This window comes from Charadrius vociferus, unplaced genomic scaffold (genome assembly GCF_000708025.1).
Source record: "Charadrius vociferus isolate BGI_N301 unplaced genomic scaffold, ASM70802v2 scaffold196, whole genome shotgun sequence".
In the NCBI taxonomy this organism is placed as follows: domain Eukaryota; kingdom Metazoa; phylum Chordata; class Aves; order Charadriiformes; family Charadriidae; genus Charadrius; species Charadrius vociferus.
In genome coordinates this window covers 1,647,287-1,670,949 of record NW_009648953.1, presented here as the reverse complement: position 1 = coordinate 1,670,949, position 23,663 = coordinate 1,647,287, and the positions used below count along the sequence as shown (strand labels likewise).

The following is a 23,663-nucleotide window of genomic DNA, read 5'->3' as shown; positions in this document are numbered from 1 at the left end:
GAGAACCTGTGCTTTATATGCAGTTTCTGCTGTGCTGAGAAGCAGTTTTTAAACACAATGTTTAAATCTATCTAACATTAAAAAGTCCAGTTACGTCAGCTGGAAAGTAAAGTCATAAGACTATTACAAGCCTCTCTGTTTATGCACAAATTTCCTAGAGGAAAGGTTGAGGACCAGAAAGTTCCTTTTAGAGATTACATGGAGAATTTGGAGAAAAACAGTCCCCGATAACTTTTGCTAGAGATATATTCTCATTTTCATACATAGGAATGGCAGGCCATGTCCATAAGAACTTGGGCTAGATCTTTCTGTTACACAGGAACATCATATCTCATAATTTGCTCATTCAGAAACATCTCTGCAGCCCCCTTGAAGATTCTGGAGAATACTAAGAGAGTTTGTAAGTACTACCCAGCCTCCGACTGCCTGTCCTCTAGGCTGACCCAAATGCCTTGGGTATGCTGTTAGATACTTCAGAAGAGGATTCACCAAAGACGAGCAGAGAGTTGTCCAAGCTGCCGTGACAGCAATGCAGGAAGAGTCCCACAGCTCCCTAGGGCCTCACCACTTCCCTTTTCATGTACATCACAACACAATGCACTCCAGAAGAGAGGCCGCTACAGCTGTGATCAGGGATTACTCCCTTTCTTTCAACTGAAAAGTGAATGAAGTCATGATGGTAACTCCCTTTCATACCATCACTGAGAGAACCGAACTCACACATGGGAAAAAATGTTGTAATCCCTTCCTGTGGATAAAGATGACAAGGAAAGTAAAGAAATAAGCATAATGAAGAAGGAAAGAACTATCACAGCAGCAGTACAGGTTAGAGGAAGGTGCAGGGAGGGATGGTCCTAAACCCTCCTGTCCTTTCCAGGGAATAGTTAAGACTGAACTGAACTGGCCTGAGAGCATTCATTCCCCTTGTGAAAAGGGCTTCAGTCTCAGTTCCTCTCCAAGGTCTGTTTATACAATACTATCATTAGATAAAGATAGATGACTAATATTTTGCAGTAGTATCTGAAACCTTGGCCTTCGTGTTCAACAATATTTGGTAGTAGCATCTGAAACCTTGGCCTCCCCAATCCAGATGACTGCCCTGTTAGGCTGCAGAGACTCACTAACTTCTCTACCACGAGTGCCAAAGACTGCATGGAACGTGGAGTAGCTTCAACACATAAGGCTGCAAGTGCATCTTCCCCAGGAATCACCTTTAGGTTGCTAGGTAGGGCACTTCCCAGAGAGATGAAATGATCACTGTGGAACAATTTCCAGCAGAAAAATGCATGAAAGCCTTTCTCTTGCACTCTGGGCAGCTGTCCTTGTCACTGGGGGTTGAATTGAAGAGGCCCAGTTCCATCACCTTCCCTTGTGACTCGAAGGAATGTGTTCACTGCTGTTACATTTTCTTCAAGAGTCTGAACCACCAGCCAGTTTCAAAGGTACTTGTGAAGTTCCTCTCCTCTCAAAACATCATATTCATAGGCCGCCTAGGCCAGACATGAGGTAGGTCTCAAAACTGCTAAGCTGTTTCTGACCATACTTAGAAAAAGAATTGCAGGTCCCCGAGAAACCTTGTTGCTGAAATCACTAGCTCCAAGGGACTGAAGGTGCTTCTGAGCACTAGGTATGGCTGAGCAAGAGGTTTTAATCTGTATTTTCAATTTAAGCTCCTCAAATGGAGGTTTAATGCTTAGGACTTTCTGATTACTAGCAAAGGCATGTTAGCAACATGAAGGGGAGGCTTACCAATGGCTTAGTTTAAAAATATTACTTGTTTGCAAAACCTTTCTTCAGAGCAGAGTATATATAAAAAATGTCACTTTTTCATGTATTTCATATTTTATTGACAATTTTGGTTTGACCTCTTTCACTCAGATGTTGTAATATAGACATAAAATTATAAACAGGCCAGCCTAGCTTAAAATCTCAAAGCACTGAGAAACACTAAAAGTAAACAATTGAGTAAATAGTAAACTATGACCAAAATCTGAAAGTCTTTTCAAAGGGTTTCTATCAGCCTTCCAAGTTTCCATGTAGCACCTAAAGGCTGATGTCTAATATCCCATTTCCTGTGTGACAACATCCTGATACACAAAATATGCTTCAAACTGTCATATATCTAATTTAAAACAGAGCATTTGGAATCAATACTTCACACCAATGATATCCAATACATGCAAAACAATGCAAGGGAAAAAAAAAAAAAAAAGTATTTCACCTCCCCCCCTGATACCAAAATGAAAATTTGAAAACAATGTCAAACAAAGCAAATAAAAGTTTGCTTGTGAAGACTCCATGTGGCTTTCAAAAATACAAATGGGTTCAAGATAGTATTTTAATCAAACTACTGGGGAAAAAAAGGGCTATTAAAAATTAAAACCATGGATGTAAACTCCAGCTCAGGAAGTCAGCTATGGATGGTCAGATGTTTGGGGGCTATCTGGTAGAAAATACCACCCTGCACTTGCCCAGTTCTTCTGCTCTTTCTCTAAGCATCTGCTGCTAGTCAGAGGCAGAGAACTCCCTGGCCAAATATGTCTCTTTTTATGTTAGTTTTCCCTTGAAAAGTAGTTCAGAAAGAAAACTCCAGGTCAGCTGTAATGGCAGCACGACAAGCTGTCAACAAATCACATTTGCCATATCCGCTTAACTGAAGAATCTGAATTCCCTGTCTGCTACTTCACAATTGTTTCTAATTAGATTAAGTGTATATTTACACATCAGGGAAAAAACAAACTTTGTGTATTAAGATCTCCACATCTATCTGTCAAAATACTAATGCATTTTCCTGATAGTAGTAGCTGCTTTCGTCTCTCATTTATTTGTCCCTCAAGAAGAGCTAGGCTATAAAACTTTACAAGTAGTTGCGCACCACACTTTCAGGATTTTATCCTCCAAGATTTCATATTTGTGGTTATTTGTCTGGTTTCAATCAAGTAAAAAAAATAAATCCTAATCTATCAAAGCATGTCAAAACATGCTTATAATGCTTATATGGGATAGAATTTGTTCATTTGACTCTCACAAATTAATTTGAGCACATCGAGAATTAAGTGATTGTCATAAGATAATTTCAACAATAATAAAGTCCTATTGCGTACAGATAATATTACAGGACTTATCATGAGTTCCCTGGAGCTCACAATTTCAGTGAAACAGCCTCACTTCCCAAACAACCTGTAACCAGCCTGTTCCTCACATTGCTCTTATTTGATTTCTTCCAGGAGAGCAGCAAAAACGCTCCTCTGAGTATCAGCAAGTACCTTGTTCAAAATAAATTAACAGTATTAGCTACTTTTGCATTCTCAAACATATTAGGCTTGTAATAGCAAGTGGTGCGGATTATGAAGCGTGAAGAACGCTGCCATATCTTGTCATCTTAAGAGTTCTAGGATAAGATAAAATTTAAAAACAACCAAAAACCCCACAAATTGGAGCCCACGCCCCAAAGCTCACTGATCCCTTTCTTGCAAAACAGGCTTCCTTTGGGCGACGCAGCATTTGGAGGGTCTGTTTCACCACCCCATTTCTTCAGTTGTACTGCGTTGTCACCATGATGTGGAACTAGAGGGATGGGTGGGATCCTGAATTCTCCCCCATTATGTTTCCCAAAAAGCCAGCACTGGCCTTTCAGATGCAGACAAGCTGGAACCTCAGCAAATGCACACTAGGACGGAGCAGTATTTGGGATTTAGATTCTCTTTTAGCAAGTGCCCAGGGAAGGAGCGTGTGCCAGCTGTGAGAAAGACCTGCAAGCTCTCACTGGGTGTACACCCCACAGCAGCCAGGCACAGGTGGAGAGACAACAAGGAACCCGAGCAGAGGTTGCCATGGTCCTGCCTGCTGGGACTTCCCAGCTGAAGGAGAAAGAAGGACTTGCTCTCTGGAAGACCAAACGTCCAGCGAGATTGCCAGGCTGCACCCCTACTCGGCACCCCACGCTTGATTGCATGCACCTCGCGTTTTTGCAAGTTATTATTATCTGCACTTCCAAGGCCCAGCTTTACCGGTGGGTGGGAGAAGGGGGAAGGAAGGGGTTTTCGTTTCCAACCATCAGTGCCGGCCAGTGCCACACGAGCTCCCACATCACAGGAACTCATTTTGCATCTGCACAGCTGCTTCTCCCACATCTGAGGCTGGTGCTGAATCCCCCCAGCATCCAACAGCCTAATAAATACAAGCAATCTTGAACTGGAAAAAATAACCCTCTGCAACATGCCTAAAACCCTGCTGAAATTTTTTACTTAGAATAAATCTTAACCCTGGGGCCAGCCTAAGTTCTTACAGCCAAAAACTGACCGTGCACTGCCAATATAATATAAAAGCTACCACGAGCGCCAAAGGAACAGCTGAAAGAAGTGAGGAAATGAGAGCTGCCCCACTTGACCACTGAGGAGGGGAAAACCAAGGCTGCGCCATCCAGCAGCCAGGGCATCCAGAGAACATCTAATCTGACATGGTCAAACACCAACTAGAGAGGGGGCGTTCCCTCTAAAAACTCAAGTCAAATATTAAACAAAATAAAGCCAGAGCTGGTTAGAGAAACTTAAACAAAGCCGCACGGTTGAGAGAAACTGGAAATACAGCAAAATCAATTTGTTTTTCCAGGCCTTCTGGAAGAAAAAAATGGAGAAAAGTGCCAACAAAATATCTTGTTATATATGTTTTTCGATCAAAATATCTTTACTTTGCAAACTGAAACAACTTTGACTTTACATTAGAAACTGTAACTGAAACAAAATATTCTAATCAACTTTTTATTTTTATTTTGGCTTTTGACTCTTCAAAATCAGCCACGAAATGAAACTCCTATCTTCCACACATTTCCTAATGAAATATCAGAAAGCATTAAGGGCCATGTAAGGTACATATATTTATGTTATATTTTTTTCATTCTTGATGCTGGCAATATAGCATGCCATCTATTCCTACTGCACTCAATTAAGATTCTATTAGGAGGAAATTAAGGGAGCAAAATAAAGCTTTGAAAGGTTTGAAAATCATTGAGTGCAGTCTTGGTATCCAAAAGAAAATGCAAAAATGATTCCAATTCTTTAGTTATGTTATCCTATACTATTTTTTCCCACGGGATCTCTATTTGATTTTGCAAATGTAACACTTAAAAGAAAATAATGTCCTGAAAGTTTTTAATATTACATACAAAAAAAACCCTGTCATGTGAAATGAATCAGTCACAAACTCAGGATTCTCAACCTTTAGATATAAAGCTTACATGACAACTTGTAGAAGTTAGTGATGTGTAAAGCCCTGTCACCGGAGAGCGATACTAGCAAGAGAGTTTCCTTGTTCTTTAATAATTTTTGTTGAGTCTGTGTTTACTGAGATTCTTCAGGGGCTTATAAACTTAAGCAGTTTGGTCAGATTTTCAAAGTGGTTTTTATATCCAGCCCTTACACTAGAGGGAACAAAGCCAAAGTCCGAGAAAAAGACTCTGGGTTTATTTTTCCCCACAATGGTTAAATAACTCTATCCTTTCCCTAGGCTTCTTCGCCAAAATAGCGAGACCATTTTGACTGAAAAATTCTAAATGGAAAATATTAATTGAAGCAGTTAAAGTTTGATAATCTACTGAAAGGTAAACATTGTAATAGAACACATTTTAATTATAGATATCACCATTGCCTCTGCTACAATACAGCTTCTTTGGAACTGATGAAATACCAGTATAGTCCTGATGCCATTAAAACGTGACTGAAGGTCAATGACTGGTTAAACTGGAATGTTTCTGAACCATTGTTAAATTATTCAGAATTATTTTAGGAAAGCTGCATAAAAAGTGCAAGAGTGCAGTTTTAGCTTCATCTAAATGCGCATACTGAAAATGGAAAAGGAAATGGGGAAACTGTCCTTTGCAATTGCCTCCGAAAAGGGAGAAAAAAGAATATCTTGTGTATCTTCAACTTACAATTAATCTAGTAGAGGAGAACAGTGCAAGATAGTTCTTGTTTCTACTACTTATTTCCCCAAATCCTTTTCTGTAAGAGCAAGCGTGAAAGGAAAAGAAGAAGAATGGGACATTATTTCCGTAAAGAATGTAGTTATTTTAGTTTCTATTGCTTAACACCAGTGAGAGGAGACTGGCAGGAGTAAATAATTAACAATGATCAACAATCCTTTTCTTTTACCACAGGATAGCTGTTTCCTGATCCGTGTCTATATCAGGTGCAGCGTATGTGTCTGTGGGGCTAAATGGAGCCTCCTCTAGCCATCACCCAGCCTTCAGAAATGGGTGAATCAATGTGAAAACGAGCAGCGGCCAGGAATCCTCAAAGCAGGGAGCACTCGTTACGCTGGAGAGCCGGGAGCCAGCCGTGCAGTGTGAAGACCTGAACTTATACACACCTCCTCCTCTTTCCTTTTTTTCTAAGGGTGGTGAATTTAAGGCTGACGAAAAGTCAGCAGCACCGGCAAGTGCTCTGCAACTTTCCGTGGTGGTGGTCAGGAACACGGCGTGCGCAGCCCAGCGCTTCCCCAGCACCTGCATAACACACTGCAGCCTGTTCCCTTCCTCAGGCTCGGGCCAGCCAACTATTTGCTATCAACTATTTACAACAAATGGTGCCAAGGTATGTGGTTGCTATTTAAACAAAGAAGAATTCTCACTAGAGACTAAAATAAGACCTGCCGACTCGTTTTTCACTTACGATCTGTAAGATTTATAGCTGCAACACACTGTCAGTGGTACGGAGCGCACTGCCTCTACACACCCTTTCCCATGGAGTTTTTACTCTTGCAGAATGAACATTACATAGTGTATGATCGCAAGAAAAAAAAAAGGACAGCAAAAATTTTTTGCTCAGAAAAAATTTACGGGAGTTACTTGCTAGTTAATTTCGTAAAAATCAGAACACAACTTTCCAGGCTTTGGTCAGAGAACCACTACAAAAACAGCTGCATCAATTTAAGATGCTGCTACCCCATCAGCTGTTCGCCACTCCCCATCTATTGGAGATTACCACCATTGAAATGGAGCTGGTGGAGAGCCCGTGTGAGCACTCATCATCTGTTTCAGTGCCAAGTCAGCCTGCATAGTTTTGAAAAAGTCCGCATTGATACATAAACTAAGATGGATTAGCTTCTGAGCTGAACCAGATGAGGAATGCTCACATGATCCATTTTGTAGGCCTTGCTGCAGGAATGGTAACTTCAGCTACGACATCCTAACAAAAGGTTGTTAGCATTGTACTAAATAAGAATATTATCATTTTATGTTAAAAAAAAAAAAGGGAAAAGAAAAAAACCTTTCACTTTTAAGTTCAAATATAAACATAAACGCAGGTAAATGGATTAAGCTATGTGAATGAATGACGGAAGAGAGAATTATTCCCACTATTTTCAAGATGACAATACTACTTTTAAAAGACTTAAAATGAAGTGAAGAGGCTTGCAAGGATTAGTATAATAATGCCCACATGTATCACTTTAACTCTCACTGAAGAGGAATGAACTTCACTTGCACACACGTGAGTCGCCAAATATAAGTGTTTCTATCACATTAGAAACAAAAAGCTCATCCATGGAAAAAAGTCACCTGCTTGTGTAATAGTTAAAAGAAAGGATTCAGAAGTGGGGGTGGGGAAACTGATTTGTAGCCAATGGAACCATCAGGAGAAATGATGCCCAGATGCACCTCTTGGCACTGGAAGTCACCACAGCACTGGTTGCTGGAGGCTGGTCGGATAAGCCAGAAGGAAGATTACAGTCACTGTCTGTCTTGCTATTATGCTAGTCTTTTGACTTCTGCTGCTGGCCACCTTTGAAAGAGGACACTCAGCTGGGCCACAAAGATCTTGGGCATGACACATGACAACAATTCAAAGCATCATATACTGCCATGTCACATCTGCTCCAACACTCAGTGGAGGCTTCTGGGTAGGTGCATGTAAATCAGTTCTCTGTGCTGTGAAATATCATTTGCACAGATCTGCACGGGTTCCTCTGTCATCAGATGCTTCAAAAGGACTTTTTGTTCATGAGCAGGTAGTTGCCTCCAAATGTGGACAAAGACATGAAAACAAAGCATGTTATTGGGTCTGAACTCTGATTTCCCAAGTACGTAGAAAGGCCAACTCGAATGTTGTGATCTGAGCCTATATCAGTTCTGGAATGAGTGACAACCTAATTATTCTTCTAACAAAAACAGACTAGGGAAGGCAGGAATCAAAGGACATGGTGGTCTACTTTCTGTCAAGAATAGGGAAAAGGGAGAAAACTGTAAACAAAACAACTAACCTGCTACTGGCAACAGTTTCAGAAGTCAGAAATGAGGGATTGTTGAAAACCCATGCTATTAGACTAAATAAGCTTCAGAAAAAATATCCCCACAGCATATGTCCAAAGAAGTAGGCAAAGTTGAACTTCCCTTAAAGAACAACAAATCAACAGAAAACAAAGGTCAGGACCGGCAAAGACCAGCACGAACTGCGTCTCCACTCCACATGTATCACACCTACTCATAACACAGTCAGCTAAGGACAGGATTAGATGAGGAAGCAATACTGTATTTAACAGGAAAAAATATTTAACAGCTTTAAGATTTCACATATTTTATCCAGCAATAAAACATGTTCTTTAAATAAGGAACAGAGCCCTGGGAATAGATAGTCCTTTCCTGTCTATAAGTGTTGTTTGTCTTCAGCATCACAGCATAAAAAAAGAGAAGTGCAGCAAAGCCAGTAAATAAATAGCCAATGTAAGTTTGATGAAAGATTGGCTCAGAAGACTGCTTTTGGCCTGAATAGAAAGATATGCTTTCATCCTGTTTTGACTATACTCATACGTTTACCTAACATAATTGGATCTAGTTAATATTGCAGGAGCCTTCAAGCAGCGCACATTTCCCTCATTAGTGGGTTTAAAGCCTTAATGATATCTCCTGTGCTGCAGAAAAGCCCAATGTAGGCTTTAAAAGTGATTGGCAAGTTTCAACAGGAGAAAAACTGGGGGAAGGGAAGGCAAAACCTAATAAAACTCTGATCTTGTTTCCTTCAGTCATTTAGAAACAGAAATCTTGCAGAATGATAGAAGAAAGAAAAAGAAAAGGTGAGGATGAACAAGCACAAAAAGATAACTTCAAAAGTTGATCTTACAGTAACTCAAAGAAACACGTGAAAGAAACAGGGAGTAGGTAGAAAGAGGGAACATCCCTTCACATACCTGCAACGCACTAAGACACATACACACTTAGTCCTACACAAACTCATTCTGACATAAACAAGTGCATATGCACAGAGTATTGTAAAATCAGCATCTTCTTACACCTGCAGTAAAACCACCTTTTTGTAGTTTCATTATGCAGCTTTTTTTTTTTTCATCCTTTAAGTCTCAATAGAGTTGGCAGGGAAGCCTTGCGTCTAAGAAAGAGAATGTCACAATATACCATTAACTAAGTACATGCAAAGAGTTTGGGTTTTTGTTGTTTGTTTGTTTTGTTTTTGTTATTGACTAATTTTGACCATTTTCCAGGAACAGAAATTTCACAGGCTGGTTTAGTTTCAAAAGAAACATAATTATGTACAGCTGTATTCAGTATTTCTTAACTGCCTCGAACAATCAGTGAAAGGGAGATTTGCACACATTATCAGCCACTATCATTAGTGCTGTAAAGTACGTAATCCATCTGGTGTTCTGGTGTCTACCTAGGAGCAGGTATTGAACCAATGATGGCTGCGGTATAATAGCATAAAGAAAGAGCATTAAAAACAAACAAAACAACACAGCAACCCTACTCATTGCTCAATACCAGATTGTCCTTGCGTTTGTGTTCCCCCATGGTTTTGCAAACCATTTTTATACGTATAGGCGTGGAGAGTGGAGAATTAAAAATGTAAATTTTCTCAACATGCGGTTTTGCAGTCTTCACAGGGGAAGAGGTAGCAGGATACCATGGTGATGGCAGCACTGCAGCCCATTAATAAACCAGAGAAAGAGTCAGGGATAGACTCAAATCCTTAGACCCATGCTGAAAAATAACTCACTTCAGAATAAATCCTGTAAAAGCTAAGATGACTGTGCATCTCAACATCAGCCGTGGTCTCAACCTACTGATTCATCATGTCTTGATGGGGGGCAAGGGAAGAGGAAACTTGTTTTTAAGCCTTCTAGCCTCCTTACAGTCAATTGCATTGCTTTTATATTGCCGGGGTTTATGGCCCATAGCATCTAAAAACAGACAACCCATGTCTGGAAAAGAGAAAAAGTGGAAAGTTTTTATTTTGTATTCCATCTGTGTGTAACCCATCTGTTTCCACCATCGCTGCTCACCCTTCATACAGGAGGGATCGGCCAGTTTTATTTGCTATCTTACCTGGAAACGTGACAAATACTAGTGTTTGCTTACTCAATCAGAGATTCATAAATCTCAAGCAAACAAATTCACATGACCTACCTGGACAACAATATGTTAGTCGGCTAAAATAGCACCCTTACAAGAAGTGTGGCTTTCTCCAAGCCCAACTACGGTCTGACCACCACCGCTGGGGATACGCTGACCCGTTGCAGAAGAGCTCCCTCCAGCCAAGACAACACAGAAAACCTTCCTCAAACAACAAACCATCTAAGAACTTGCACAAAGGAAATAAAATGTCAGTTAGAGGATCTTGTCTTTAACAGAGAGTCTTTCCAAGTCAGTCAACTACATGATCCTCAAACTAATTGGACTTAATCACGGTCAGCATTTTTTGACTGATTGCTTGGAAGCTCTTCTGTGGCACTCCAAACTATTGTATCGATAGATTCTTAAACGTTCAGAAGTCTTTATCAAACATTTAAGATGCCGTGTGAGAAGAGGCCATGTTCACCCTCTTTACCATGCAAGACACAGAAAAAAGGCTCCTAGTTAAGGGAATATTCCTATTCTGGACAGACTATTAATAAACATAGGTAATTACACACTCACAGCCCACTGAATTAAATGAGACATAAGAATGTGCATAGAAGTAAGTAAATGCTAACATCTTTTTATGTATAGTAGTCAGCAGAGGCACATGCCAGGTGTTCAAGATAGGTATAAATCAGCTTTCCCACCTTACAGGACAGATTTCACTTGGTTTCCTGATCTGAATTAGAATTACAAATAAAAATGACAAACTTAAGAGAAGATAATCCTCAAAATTCATTCAATTGAATCTGTTAATATTAACTCTACTACTTCAGGGTTTTTTAAAATACTTCAAAATAGAAAGTTACTTAAAAGGAAAAAAACAAAAAAAGCTTTTCAATAAACCTTTTTCCTCTCCATTTCTGAAGCTTCTTTTAAGAACAAACAAAAAACCCCACCCCCCACCACAACTATTTGAATTAACAGATAAACCAAATCCCAACCCTTTGCCATCAATTCTGAAGCACTAACATTCACTAATGATAATGTTCAGCTGGAAATTCCCAACATACTCTTTTACATTTGCTAAGGTGACAAAGCACTTCCTAAATGATTTGCCCTTGTGAACACAGGAATTCTGTAGCAAAGCCAAAAACTGAACTCAGAGCTCCTAAATCCCAACCTAGAGCCCTAATCGTAAAACCAGACTTCATCTCACTGGGATTCAGAAAATCAGGTGGTTCCCAGAACACCGTCTACTAATATGTCAAGTCTTTCTTTAAGGCTAACTGAAGCCAAAGTCTGATTAATTTTACAGGCAATAGCAGTGATCATTTGACAACATTAGTTTTGTGCTATTAGCTTCAGGATATGGGGAATAAGGGGCAATTTGTTGTGCATGCATAAAAAGCCATACACAGTCTGGAAGAAATGACCCTCTCAATATTTATTATTTTAATTTTAAAGTGTCTATCGCAAGCATATGCACTGCTACTTTAAAACATTTAGACAAAACTGGATTTAATTGCTTAGAAAAATTAACCAGCAAGCTCCGAAAGAAAAAAGAAATCCAGAATTAAAGGCTATTTTACCAGGCAAAGAAGGCAGCGAAATAGATATACATCGACCAAGCTAAAAAGGTATCCTAGTATGTCTAGAAGACAGCCATGGAGGCACACTGGGGAAAGCAAGCAGATACATCATTATGGTTGTTGAGCCTTGGAGCTCCTGCTCTGGCCCGGCACAGTGAGAACCACCGGGTCAAAACAAGGGTAAGGGCCTCTGCTCAGTGCCCTGGCAGGGACTGGCGCTGGGAAATCACACAGACGTCTGGGCTCACATGACTGTACAACAGCACCCACAAATATGCAGTCAAACAAATTCATATTAAACAGTTAAGTGCTATACAGCCAAATGCACAATATATATTTGTACAGCACTTAGGAGATGATGCTGTACCAGCCAAGATTTCAGACCAACTATGATCTAGCAGCTGTAGAAAACTGCTAGGCAAAAAAGTAAATCTTAATAAATTCACTGCTAGAACACCTTTTCACTTATCCTCGTAAGGCACAGAATGATTTTTGGAAGCACTGAATATTCTCAGCTCAATGAGACTGAGCCTTATTGTACATGTGGCAGGATTGACACTTGCTCGAATTTGTCCTACAAAGGGAGGGAGGAGAGAACATCGCAGCTCTGTATCACAAAGAACTGGATGTTCAAGGCACGGCCTGCCATCAGGTGTGGCGGCTTTGCTGCATCAGGAGCTGCAATGTCACCGCGGCGTGTACAAAGAGGCACATTTTGTGAAGTTTCCATAATAAGATATGGCACAATTGACATCCACAATGCTCTAGTGAGGACTAGAGATTTAGCATCTCTTCAAATCAGAGGGGCCCCATATCAATATGTGTGCATCTGTATGCATCCATAAATACATACAAATATGCATGCCTGCACACACGTGAGATATGTTAGCTGCAGAAGCATTATGCTGGTCACCTTCCGTGTCCTACGTGAACCCAACAAAAAACAAGATAAAACAAGATGAAGGAATGGGAAAACAAAAAAAATATCTAAAACGACTGAAGCAGTGAACAAGTTTAAAGGATGTTCCTTCCCTCTGCTGCCACAAAACCAGCTTGTTTTTAAAACTAAATTTCATAATCAAATTATTAGCACACACTGGAACCTCACTTGTGTACTCAACCATCCCACTGAACAGTCATTTTAAAGAGTGGGAAAATGAACAACTCATTATATACATTTCAATATTTTATTTTTCGTTTGTTTGAATCATTTTCCAAATATTGACTTGCCCGTCGTCATACTGTACGTCACTAGTGCTCCAAACCACGCGCCCATGAGAAGGTGAACCTCCAACACAGCACACTCATCTGTTTACAAATGGAGTTCATTGCACTTTGCAACAACAATTTGGAAACAAGCTCAGGAATTCACATGAAAGGATGATGATGATGGCATCGACACAACCGGAAATAATCATAGGCCATTTAATCTGAAGAAAAGAAACATTTCTAAACCAAACAACTAAGGGTACAGGGTCAAGCGTGTATGCACATTTTTTGGCAACGGTACACAACTTTTCATTCCTTAACTATTTTTACATGCCATGTCTCCAAATGATTATGTTAGGGGGGTTATTTTTCAAAACAGAAACCATATTTGTGAGAGAGAGACTGAAGAAACAGCTCAGCCCATAAGCTGAATCAGACTATGGAGTTTGGATACACAACTGAATTACCACTGTTTACTGAATGACAGCACATCAGCGGGACTGCTGCGGACAGGCAATGCCTTTACTCTAAAAATCAAGGTGGAAAGCATCAAGTAAGACCTTGCACAAGACACATAAGTGATGCTTTACTTGCGAAAAGCCAAGAACACATACACATACACAGAGTCGGTTCCTGAGGCACCACACTGAGCTGTTTGGAGCCAGTTGTGCATCCCAGCCCCGCTCTGGGGACACATGATCGCTACCAGTTGGTGTAGGGTTGCCTGAAGTTAATGGAAGTACGCTGATTTATGCTGGCTGAGGGCCTGACCCAAAATTCACAGAATTACAGGATGGTTGAGGTTGGAAGGGACCTCTGGAGGGCACCTTGTATCAAATTTGGATAGACTTTTTGATAGAGCAACATACACAAACACTTTTCTTGCCAGTACTGTGTCCACTAACAAGAGAGCAGAAAGAACAGCCGATGCCAGGGTACAGCAGCCATCCTGGACTGCAGCTGAAAAAAAATGCAGAAAATAGGCTCCTTCATATTTGGTGGCTGTATTTTATTTGTTTAATGCCACAGGTAGGCCTGAAGCTTTACAATTTAGCAAAATAATGATGAGGCCAACAGCTTACTGTAACAGGCAAATTCTACACGTGAAAAGAATAATCATGTCCCACACAGACGAACTTGGAGGAGAGGAAGGGGAAAGACAGACAGAAGCAAAAAGAAAAGCAGCTTGAGCAACTGTGTTTTCCTTCAAGAGGGATACAAGGAATTTGTACTGCCATGTTATATTAACTTCCATGCTACTTTTTTGTTCTTACTTTCACCATCTCAGTATTATTTATTGTTAATCCCTTATTACTTTTTTTTTTCCACAGTAGCAGCAAAGCTCCTGATGAGAAAACAGTGATGTTTTCTTACAGCTATTGGAATTGGTGTAGATTTTTATATTTTAAAATGTCACCGTCCTCCAGCTGGTTGGGGCGCAGATTTAAGGACTTGGTCTGGATCAACTACTTGTTCCCACTTGTCATAGCCACATGGATCCTGGCAGAACACTGACTCCAGCAGCCTGACAAACCTTGACTAGCCAGCGCTGATCCGCATTTTTAGCAAATACTTTGGCCTACATCTTCTGAATCATTTAAATTACATACCAGGTAATACCTCTCTTCACACTGCTCTATCTTAACATTCTGCTCCTACATTTTTAAAAGTACGGTTTAATGATTCTCAAGTACTAATTCAAAAACAAATTTTCAATGCAGAAATTAAAAACAATCCGAAAACAGATTATGTATCATTATCCCACCCGGCAGAATGCAACAAACATCATAAACCTATCTCACTCACAGCAGAGTAATGCAGCTAAAAATGGTCTTAGTGCTCTTAAAAGAAAACTTCTATTCAGGAGATGACTTACGATACTTGTGAGAAAAAGGTATCATTTACTACAGCACAGCGCTGCCTAGAATGCTGGCTGAGGTTTCCATGGTTAACCAAAATTAAAATCAATTCCATATTTTTTGGCAGAAGGTCTATAAGCTAATATTCATCTTTTCTTCTGCAACTGTAATTAAAAACATAGGGAAAGGCTTTCATATACCTCAAGTATGAAGGTACATTATAGTAGACATTTTTGTTTTTAAATGGCTACAATGCTCACCTTAATCAAGTCAAAATTAAGTGGGAAAGTAGAATGTCATTATTGCCTTCTTGTGATTATACACTTAATAAATGCACTCCATGCCTACAGGGGAATAACACCCTGTGTGCTAGACTTGGTTGCTTGTTCTAAAACGAAGTGAACCTTAATGCAAGTTCGATCTGCAGTCACCATACACTTCTGTCACAAGAATTACTAATCAGTAACTCAGAAAAAACAGAAGAGGTCAAGGGAACCTAAAAGGTTTTTTTACAGCAATATTCAAAAGATCTTCATAGTGAAGATGTGAAACGTATAATATCAAAGGGAAACGTAATTGCATAAAATGAATAGGAGTTTCGCTTCTGTTCACATGCAAAGCCTACTTTGTCCACACAATAAGCAAGCAGATAAGTTCATTGTGAGAGAAGTGTACAAGTGGTCCAGGTGCCTCTGGATGCGGACACAAGTTGCTTCCAAGAGAATCCTCTCAGCAGATTAAAACCACCCTGATTCCATAAAGGTCTTCTGATGACTTCCCAGCAAGCAGCCAGCAAGCTCACAATCCCAGATTAAGGTCATTCTTCTTACGAGCACTCAAAGGCGTGACATCACATTGTAGACAGCTTTAATAAAAGCTCAGAGTTCACGGAATCATCTCATCCATTTCCGTCTATCACGTATATCATCCACCATTTGCAACTCTTCACAAGTTCCATTTCCCATTGTCTCTTATTCTAATATATACATGTTTTAAGATTAATTGAAAGAACAGCAAAATAAACACAGAATACAAACTTTTTCTACCCCCTAATACACTTAGCTTTTAGAATTAGCTCTGCACAGCCTGCAACTTAGTGACACTTTGTTAAGGTATGATTGCTACAACTGCCACAGAGCTTGGTGCATAATCTGCCTTTGTGGCATACTGGGTTAGATAACACACACTACATTTCCCCTCTGGTGGAGGAGGTACAAATCTTTTGGGAAATGCATTTGGGGAGGAGGGGAAGAAAAGAAAAGCACAGTGGGTTTTCCCAAGGCCCGTTCGAACCTAGTGGTCTCAGCCCCTTTCCCACCCTTCTCACCCTTAAAGACTGACAGTCAAGCTAAAAAAAGGCTTTGGGTTGAAGTAATAAGTGCGTGCCATGTCTGGACTGAAAGATATTAGCCTAGCTTTGTGAACAGTACTGACTCCAAAGTCAATTCTATAACCACTCATCAGTAGGCCATCTGATGAAGGAATGGATAAAATAAGGTAGGGGATCTATTTTGCATTTTGAATTCTCCACTGGCAAATAGAAACCCTCACTAAAGGTAGAGGAGCTTGCTTTGAGTAATTTTAAAACACACAAACAGAAGCAACCCTATTAAAAGTCTTAAAACGACATTTATTCAGTCAATATGAGAAGAAAGAATCCTATTACTTTGAAAGTGCTTTTCTCACTCTCACCTTTCAACCATTATTCACATACAACCCAAATCACATCTGAATAAATTCCACTGGCCTTCATTACATACCATCCAGTATTATTTATTTTCATATAGAATCATTAGTGCACAGGATAGCTGAACACTTCACCAAGAGAGCTGATCATGAATTAAAGAGGAGAGGCAGCTCCCAGTCTGAAAATTCAAGAGGGGAAAAAGATCCCCAGGTTAGATGCGGAAGGACCCAGAAACAGAAGGCTGCTTATCTTCAGTAAGTGAAATGTTCCAGCAATGGCTGGAACGGGGGGAGTAAAGTGGAAAGTGAGAAATAACAACGCTCAAAAGATTGCAGCTGGGTGAGAAGACCACGGAACAAGCAGATAAAAGCATTTAAGATGAAGCAAGTTCATTTGAATTAGACTCATGGGCATTAAGCAAGCCAGAAATAGCAACAGTGCACAGGGGGGAAACTGTTCATTTTGTGGAAGAGAGGGCTAGGAGTTAAATTTTCTCATCTGCCACAGGCTTTCTGGTTAGTGGCGGGGACATTACCCAGTCTGTGCCTCAGTCCCTCATCCATAAAGCAGGATGTCGTGCAGAAAAGCCACAAATGATTCAGGGGACAGTCAAGTGATAAGGGCAAGATATGAACCTACACAGACCGCTATACCTAACATATCCCTAAAGGAGAAAAAAAAAGTGGGGGGGAGAGAGAGAGACTGGCTATAGTGACCTGACCTACCTGAATTTTAGAGAGGAACACAAATGTTACAGACCACAACAGATGGATGTACAACCACAAGAAAGAGAGATAAACCTCTGACCCTAAAAGCCTGGAGAGAAAGAAAAGTTTCGCCAAATAAGAAGGGTGGCAATGCACAGACAGATATAGTCAAATGGCAAGGATAACTAAAATTAAGAGCAGAACGAGTATCTGAATGTACCCTCAAAGCAATGCTCTGTAATTTCAGGGAGGTGTTATTTGGGCACCAGCTACTGCTATGAATAGTGGCTACAGTCTATTCCTATAAAATATACTGGAGAAAAGCATGGGAAAGTTACAGACAGGAAGACATAGGGTTCCTGCTTGGGGGTAAAAGGGAAAAGGTGGGAAATTCCTTCAAATATAGAGAAAATGGGGAAAAGAGCCTTGCCACATGCAACAGCTTCAGCCTAAGAAGCTGCACACCGGGATTCTTCCATTCAGATGTGAGTTATAGGCAGAACGGTGAGCAACTGGTACAAGTGGTTATTAAATAAGATACAGGTAGTCACAAGATGAACCTCATGTACCAAAAGAAGCAAGTAAGGGAGACAAGCAGTCTGCAAACAGACTGTCTGGTTGCAGAGAGGATCAGAGGGGCAGAGGAGACAGACAGCTGATCAGAGATTAAATTTTCCCTGAGGACACAAACAACCCTCCTGAATACATGCGAGTTTATTTGAGCAGGTCTGAGCATACAAAGGGGACAGGAGGAAGTAGGGAATAGACGGCACTGAGGCAGCGTGTGGTCACAGTGACAGTAATTCCTTGTAAAATGCTGAGGAACTGCTCGAAATCTTTACTATCCCTCTGTCCATTCCCCCCTCATTATTTGTTCTAAACAGTACTTGAAAAAGAGCTTTTTAATACATACATGTATAGAGATAAGTAAAGTAAGTAACCAATAGCATATGTATAAGTCCTTGCTAACCCCAAATTCATTCTTAGCTATTTGATATTTTTAGAGTGCTAAGTATGACAAAGCAACACGTGTTAGCTGCAGGAGGCACGTCGCTGTCCCAAGCAGCCTGCTCCTGCCTTAGAAAGTCTAAAAACACAAAACAGATGAGAAAGCAAATAAGACTGTCCCCATGTTACAGATTGAGAACAAGGAAGAGAGCTAGTAAGTTATTTTCCCATGATTCTACAGGAGGTCAGTGGCAAAACTGGATATTGAAAGCCTCTCTCTTCAGCATCCATCTGGTGCCTCAGTCACAAGGGCATTGTATCTCTTTTAAGGACATTCTCTTTCATCCTCAGGGTGTCCTGCTAAGAGGAATCTTTGACTGAAATGTATATAGTGAGTTTATACACCTTCAAGTTTCATTGAACTATGTTGTACTTTTTCCCTTATGTTGTACTCTATCTCCGGCTCCCTTGCAGCCACCTTTGGTCTGAGCTCACGTTAGCAGTACTACCACCTCCGCCCACAAAGCCACCCTTCCTATCTACTTACAGTTCTGTTGGTGAAGTTACTGAAGTCCGTCACTAAGATTTGCTTGATCATCTCTGGTGTGGAGACCACCACAAACATCTGGCGACCGATGTAGTAGCTACAAAGAAAGAAAGTAGGGAGTCATTTCAGCAGACAACGTCAACCAGAGAACTATCACCTTCCCTAAAATACCTCTTTTGGCTTGAAAACAGTTGCCATGAGCAAATACCACAGAAAATATATTCCCCTGGGTAAATCAGTATCTTTCCCCATCCCTCTCAACTTTTAAATTAAGATCCATGGTCCTGGAATTTAAAGGAAACAGCTTAAAACCTTTTACTGATTAATCAATCTTCAGCCAACATTTTAACGTACAGGTTTACACGCTCTCTGCTCTCTGTGAACTCTATACAAAGTGATGTAGTATCACTAAATCAAACTACAGAGGGCCAAAACATTAGTAACCAACAACCCAAGCAATCAGGAAAGACCTACAAAATCGATTATCCTACAGGAAATGTCTTTCTATGGCAAAGCCGTGTCTACAATGAGCCTTTCCAGAAGCTCCCCAGCGCGGCTGCAGTGAAGGCACACTTCCTCCACCACTCCTACTAGCACCAGAACTGAGCACCTCTCAGACCCCAGGCTCTGCATTACCGCAAACATAACCGTCTATCAAGTACCATCTGAACCTTACATAACACCAATGAGGAAAAAAAAAAAGAACCAAAAAAGAAAAAAAGTCCACCAAGTAAGAAGAAATTAATAAAACTTTAGAAGATGACTGGGTGACAGGGGTCTCTCATTCTCTGCTTGTATACCCCCTATCTCCCACTTCCAGTTTAATACGATCTTTGGAACCAGGGTCTTCCCTTGGGGGACTTCACACCATTGCGGATGCCGCAGAGGTACCGGGACCCAGCCCAACCCCCCAACTCCTAGGGGTGCGGAGCTCCCTTCTTCAGCAGCATTCCCCCCAAGGTCCATGGGTGCCCTGCGCTTGGCTGCTCTGCAGGGGGAGGAAGGAGTACCACCAAGCAAGCAGAGGTTGCCTGCAGTCCCTACCTTTGCCGATTGCTGGACCAGAAAGACTACGCAGGCGGCACTGCCATTGCTCTGCCAGGAGAGAGGAAGAGGAGGCTGGAGGCAGGCACAGGAGGGCCGGGCAGCTCAGAGCAGAACACAAGAGCAATACCACAGGTGCTGCAATACCGTGGTAACATCGATGCCTAATCATTTTGGTATGATACAGCTTAGTATCAATATATTGCTTATCACCTGTCTACACTGCAGCAACAGAACAGACAAGCAAACCCTGGGCTGAATTAAATTTAGTAACTGGAGGTTCCCATGGCAATGAAGCTGCAGCAGCACTGATTTCACCGAGGGCAAATAAGTCAGACAAATATCTTGATTCCAAAGCAGGGTTTCACAGTCCACCTTGACCCTCGTACCCCCAAAACTCATCATAAACAAATGGCAGAGAAGAACAAGAAAATAATTTTCTTCAGGAAGGAAGATATCTTCTTTTCTTCTCTGGTGGGTTTCAAGAGGGAACTGTTATTTCCCAAAGCCAACCCACAGCATCCACTTGAACCTTAGATACAGGTTGTACGTTCTAATAAAAAAAACTTTTTCACCTCTCCCAGTTTGCTAAACCACAGCAAAGCAGCTGCCTGTTAATGGTCTAACTTTTCTTTAGAATGCTAATAGGTGCATAAGAAAGAGCTGAGGCCTCATTTTAAAGACTGCTTTGATCACAGTCTTTGGCAAAATAGGATAATGCCCTATGTGTCCCTTCTGCATGTACTTTGTAGAATTTCTCTGACATTAGAGAGGCAAAGCAAGCTCCCAAGGTGAAGACGTGTGCCACTCCAAACCTACCCAGGATGATCAGCCATGAATACTGACCTCACACTCACATCTTGATTTTGTCTTTTCCTTTCCAAGTTTATCAAGTTCTTCGTCTCATTTAATAGTTAGTGACTGATGGTCCTCCAACACACAGCTTTTCATAGGGACCAAATCTGTAATATCAGATTCCAAATCTGAATCAGAAGCTGATTTTGTCTACCCAGACAGCTTGATTCTGACCACCAAGAGTATGTGTGTGTGTGTGAGAAAGAGACACTTCTAGTTTATTTCAAACTTGGGAAGTTGCAGAGCTCCAGCTCCAGTCCACCGGAATAACAGGACAGTACTCACAGTCAGAGCCCTTATGTCACTGTGCACTTTGTGCTTGAAAGCATTCAGGACTAAAATTTGGGACAGGAGCATCTCTACTCAAGCTGCTTTTATGAGAAAGTGACTCACAAGCCAAGCTTATGCAAACAAATCTATTCATCATCCTCCAACTCAGACCAGTCACCCGAACTCCCAGTTCTGCTTCCACAGCTACGCTCTTTCTTTTTTATTTGCTCTTCTCTAACTTTCTATCTATAGGTACATGTTTTTCCTTTCCTTATCCAGTTATAAATAAGGGCAGAGAAAGTGAAAGAACAGAAGGGGAAAAAATGTCCTAAAATTCATAAACTGAAAAAAATATCTTAAATTGCTTTTTAAGCAAAGTTCTGCCTGTTTTTAAGGAATGACTACTGTAAAGCACACACAGACTACCATCTTTTATTGTATCCCAGACAGTAAAAGCTCTCTCCCTGGCTTTTCTCCATTCCCCAACTTTCTGTATATAATCTTTCTAACCTTTACTAGGACATAAGAAGAAGAGGAGGGAGGGTGTTGACATTCTTTGGAAGTCAAAACCCACAGGCTGGGAGCATGACTTCCATGATCTTCCCCTGAAGTTAAGGAAAAAGGACAAGAAAAACTAAATATGAAAGAAGATCATCTGAGCTATTTAGCTATTTCATTTAGCAAACAGGTCAGGAACCCACAAAGCCACCAGAAATATGCTTAACTAAGTTTTAACATATTTAAAATCCTTTGTAGGATTGAGGCCTTGGTCACAAACCAAGAGAATATCTCCCAACTTGATTTTTTTTTTTTTTTACTTGTTCCAAAATGGCACATAAAAGATAAAATCCTCCTGAACGATAATCTATTCTTCCAAAGTAAATAACATATTCACCCCTGCCATGTAACTTCATTTTGATTCTGTATTACTACATGAGGGTATCACCAGCCTCACATAGACTTAGATTTATTATTGAACAAAACCCGATATTCTTGTCAGATTTTAATAAATAAGAGTTTGAGAAAAACAAAAGCCTCCCAGCAAGTGCATTACAAATGGATTCATGAATAATTTAGGACAGCACTTTTTATTAACTTTCCCTAGGTTAATCTTTTCACAGGGCTTGTCCACACACAGAAGTCCTACCTTTAACTACAGTGACACAGTACCATTATACTGCTTGACCCAACCCTCAGCAATATTTTCATGTAGGGCATTCAGGGTGTAATGCACACTCTCGTGACTATCTAGCTCGCTCCTGCACAGAAACAAGAACGCGTGAATGTAGTACAGCGTCTTCAGAACAATGCAACTCTGTCCATGTGGGAAGCTGTTGTAACACTGACATACTGATAAAAATAAATTTCATGACCCATGCATGAGTGCAAATTTCCTGAAGCTTCAGATTTAAGTTACACTGTTGGGGCAATTTCTACTAAATTTCAGTTTAAATTGCAGCCCTCCAAAAGAGAAGAAAAAAACCCACATTTTTAGACCAGTAGCTTTAGCTTCGTTGGAAGGTACCAGGACCTGGAAAGAGCTGGTACCGGTACATCAACAGCATGAGGGCAGCGTTAGCTTCCTCCAGCAGTTGAAAGGGCGGACAACAAGTTGTTGCCCCAGTGGGCTGCTGGTTTCTACACCAGCTGTGCTGCACTGTCCCCAGGAGCGCGAAACGAAAAGTTTTTCAGAAGCATTCAACAGAGGGCATGGATGTTCTCCCACGAGCTGTGGAAAAGGCAGGCTGCCCTCCCTCCAGTGTGTTTACCACAGGGTTTAGAGGTCAAGGGGGCAGTTATTTTATGTTATATTGACCAAAGGAAGTTAATCTGCATTCAGGGTGCTTTAATAACTGGAGAGGCTACAAACACCCAACACACTCAGCTGCAGCAGTTTGGTTTGTAAGAACAGACGAGCATCGCTCTTAAGGTAATTAATGAAAGGGACAGTGACTTCTGCCTCGTGTTCAGGTTTCACCCAGGAGACTGCCGTCCTCTTTGCAAACGTTTAGTCATTTACCAGACACGTCTTTCCTTTTATTGGCAAGAGTAAGCAGCAATCCAGCAATGATTTCTGCTGTTTTGCATGTGCCCCACCATTGCTTTCTGCTGACATGTGGCTCAGGTGCCTCAACCCTCATCTAGCGCCTGCCATGACCACAGAAGTTACCCCATGGAGGCAAGAGACACCCGAGAGATGAGCTGCCAAGTCCAACCATGAGCCGAGGTAGGAGCAGTGAGACGAGAGGCACATTGGACTGCCCAGTCCCTCCTGCAACATCCAAGCGCACCATCTCCCTTTCCAACTATTGCCAGCGACGCCCGGGAACAAAGATTTTTCTTCTCAGGCAACATAGCGGATCAATCAACTGCTTTTAATTTGAAGGACCAATTTATAATTATCCTTTCTGTGCCCCCAAGATCACTCTGGTCACGCTGCATGGTCATCTGCTGCCAACAGCATCCCTCAGGTCCTGAGGCAGGGAGGTGGTCTCTGAGCAAAGCTCACAGCAACGTCGCTGTGCTGCGCAGGAAAAGATGGAGCGCACACACAGTACATCATGGCAAAGGGCCATATGTTTTTGTATAACACCTGTGCGGGA

The 23,663-nt window shown here is 41.1% G+C and overlaps 1 protein-coding gene across 1 annotated transcript in view; it reads right to left on the bottom strand.

The window, feature by feature from the left end:
- Positions 1-23,663, bottom strand: part of TBXAS1 (thromboxane A synthase 1 (platelet)) — a 230,284-nt gene that overhangs the window by 108,212 nt on the left and 98,409 nt on the right. Inside the window, exon 4 of the mRNA XM_009887407.1 lies at positions 18,892-18,988. Coding sequence (XP_009885709.1) covers positions 18,892-18,988 — 97 coding nt within the window. The remainder of the gene's footprint in view (positions 1-18,891; positions 18,989-23,663) is intronic.